General features: G+C 48.3%; 1 protein-coding gene across 1 annotated transcript in view; it reads left to right on the plus strand.

Annotated features, from left to right (window-relative positions):
• Positions 1-996: 996 nt before the first annotated feature.
• trhde.2 (thyrotropin releasing hormone degrading enzyme, tandem duplicate 2) overlaps positions 997-2,906 on the plus strand; it is an 87,687-nt gene continuing 85,777 nt past the window's right edge. The window contains exon 1 of the mRNA XM_030045633.1: positions 997-1,485. Within this exon, the coding sequence (XP_029901493.1) occupies positions 997-1,485 (489 nt within the window). The remainder of the gene's footprint in view (positions 1,486-2,906) is intronic.

Below are 2,906 nucleotides of genomic sequence, written 5' to 3' on the forward strand. Positions count from 1 at the left end.
TGACTATATTTCCGACACAAATCTCTCGCTTCATGCCAGTAAATCAGATTTAAATTGAAAAGAAAGAGAGAGAGATGCTCCTTTTGTCTTTGGTTGAATCTGAAGCAGTTCATCTGTAAACTTTGTCTTTTTTCCTTTTCTTTTTCCTTTTCCTTTTCCTTTCTTTCTTTCTTTTTTTTTTTTTTTTAATACCAAAGTCATTTTACAGTTTCCACCCACAATGAAAAATCACCTTAATATCGGTGTAATATTCCTTTAGGGGCTCCTGGTCCGTGACATGAGCGGTGACTTTATGATCCTCTGTGATATTTTACCTCCTATAGCTCCGCCACTATAATCCTGTAATGCTCCTGTAGGGATTTATGGTTTTAATGTAGTGTTTGTTGTTGAGTTTTAGGCTCACAGTAATTAGCTGCAGTTACCCGGAGCCGGGCCGCCTGCCAGGCTCCACCGACAACATGTGCTGTTTTTAACTTGGATTTTGGTGGTTTGCTCTCTCTCTCTCCTTCTCTGTGCGAAAAACAACCGATCCGATATTCAAAATGAGGTTTCCTGTCACAAGATAGCTGGACCAGCGTTCGGCCCCTCCCTCCCCTCCAGCTGTTCAGGCTGAGGTCCATGGAGCCTCCTCGTCCTCCCGCTCAGCCTCTGACACCTGAACTCGAGCCGCGTCGCATCGATCTTCCCTCGCCGCCCACCGAGCAGCCGCCGCCGCCGCCGGGTCCTTGTTCCTGTCACGCCGGCTCTTTCTGAGCGTTGACCCTGAAGCGTGGACGTGTGGTTTTTGATTTCTCATCTGGAACTAAAGCCGGAGGACGGTCGCCGCTGGAGACGTGACGGCTGCACTGTGGAGGATTTAAAGACTCGATCGATATTGATGGATTATTGATTTTTTATCGCAGGTCGACTGTAAATGCTCAGGACCCCAAATCTGTTTCCGACACCGTCCCTGCACAAGTTCCCGCTCTGTTAGTGAAGTGACGTTTTTCCCGCCAGATGGGACTGAACGACAGCAGCCCCGGCGCCATGCGGAACGGCCGCGGCCTGTCGGACCAGTGGGCGGAGTCGGTGGTGGTCCGGCCTCGGACCACCGAGCGCCACATCACGGTGCACAAGCGCCTGGTGCTGGGCTTCGCGCTGTCCATCCTCACCCTCATCATCGTCACGGCGGTGGCCGTGCTGCTCAGCGTTCGCTTCGAGGAGTGCGGCGCCGAGCGAGACGGCGCCGGGGAGGCGAGCTCGCGGGGCGCCGGCGGGTCGGCCAAGTTTAACGGGAGCAAAGGGGAGCGGACGGGGGAGAGGGGGGAGGAGGAGGCGGCGCAGCCCTGGAGGAGCTCCCGCCTGCCGGGCTCGGTGCGGCCGCGGCACTACGACCTGCGGCTCGTCGTCCACATGGACAACTTCACCTTCTCCGGAGAGGTCAGCATCGAGCTCGAGTGCATCAACGCCACCAAGTTCATCGTCCTGCACACCGACCGCCTCGAGGTAGGAGGGGCTTATGTCACCTGTCAGAGCAAAGCACCACTGTTAAAAAAAAGAAATGTCTTTGTCAGGTGGACAATTAATAAATGCCACCCGTCAAACACAGACAGTTCTCTACAGTGACAAGCAGATTTTACTGAAGTCCACCAGACACGGTGACACGTTAAAGCAACTTCACTGGATCTGAGGCAAATTAGATAAACAAAACAAAAAACAAAAAAAAATCACAGAAAACAAACAAAAAACAAAACATATTCATCATCAGACTGACCCTGAAGATTCAAATAAATTAATTAATTAATATTTATGAAAGACATTCAGAGTAAAACACATTGTGTTTTTACAGTAGTGAAGTAGTGAGCCATCTTGCGTCCGTCCCATCTCTGTCAGTGGCTGCACATGCTCAGTGCGGGTTAGGCAGCGACACTCGGTGATCATCAGCTAATTATGATAACGTGGGTGCAGCACCGTGTTCGGTGCTTTAGGGGGCGATGTTCACCTGAAAACAGCACAACGGCTTTTCGTTTTTCTTCTTCGATCTGCAGTTTGTTGTTTCAGGTTTATTTTCGGGTCATTTTCGGGTTGTTTTTTTTTTTTTTTTTTTTTTTTTTTTTTCAATTTTCAGGTCATTCCTTGGTATTTTTCTGCCATAGCATAGCCAGGGCTTCTACTGGCCATTTGATCGCTTTAAAATAAACGTCCCACAGAACAGAGGAAAAGTCACAAAACTTCCCAAAGGTTCTCCTGGAAAATGATGCAAAATGACCCGGTGGTGTTTGCAGCAGACACGCCTCCATCTTTTCAGCTGCAAAATGCCCACCACAGCACACACACACACACACACACACACACCGTGGCTCAGTCAGCCATCCCGGGGAGCTTTCTGCAGCTGAAAAGACGTTTGAGGAAAGACGTTAACTCCCAAAAGTCAAAAGTTTTTTCACCAACTACTTACAGATGTTGATCAAACGTTCACATGTAGACAGTTTTATTTTATTTTGTTTTTTTGCAGTGGTCATATTTTTCAGTTGTTTAGAGACACAACGAGCATTCAAGTTCTACATACATTCAGTGTCAAGAGAACCTAAATTAAAAAATAGACTATTAAAACCACAAATTCAAACCAGCGATTTCTAACACTCAAGGTCCGTACAGGAACCACGGCATTGCAAGTTCCATCGTTCTGTGGTTCTGTGGTTCTGTAGAGTAAAATGCGCTCATGAGACGCATTTAACCCTTTGAAGCCGAACACACACGTTTCATTTCTGTCAGAAACAGGAAAAAGATCCTCTACAGAGCCGACTTTGTTTTCCTGTTAGTGACAGAGGTGACGTGTCTGCTCAGGGTCCAAAGGGTTAAAGGTTTGAGACGTGACAGGAGGCTGAGCTCCTGCTGTAAACACACACACACACACACACACACAC

The sequence above is a fragment of the Myripristis murdjan genome, chromosome 23, assembly GCF_902150065.1.
Source record: "Myripristis murdjan chromosome 23, fMyrMur1.1, whole genome shotgun sequence".
Taxonomy (NCBI): Eukaryota; Metazoa; Chordata; class Actinopteri; order Holocentriformes; family Holocentridae; genus Myripristis; species Myripristis murdjan.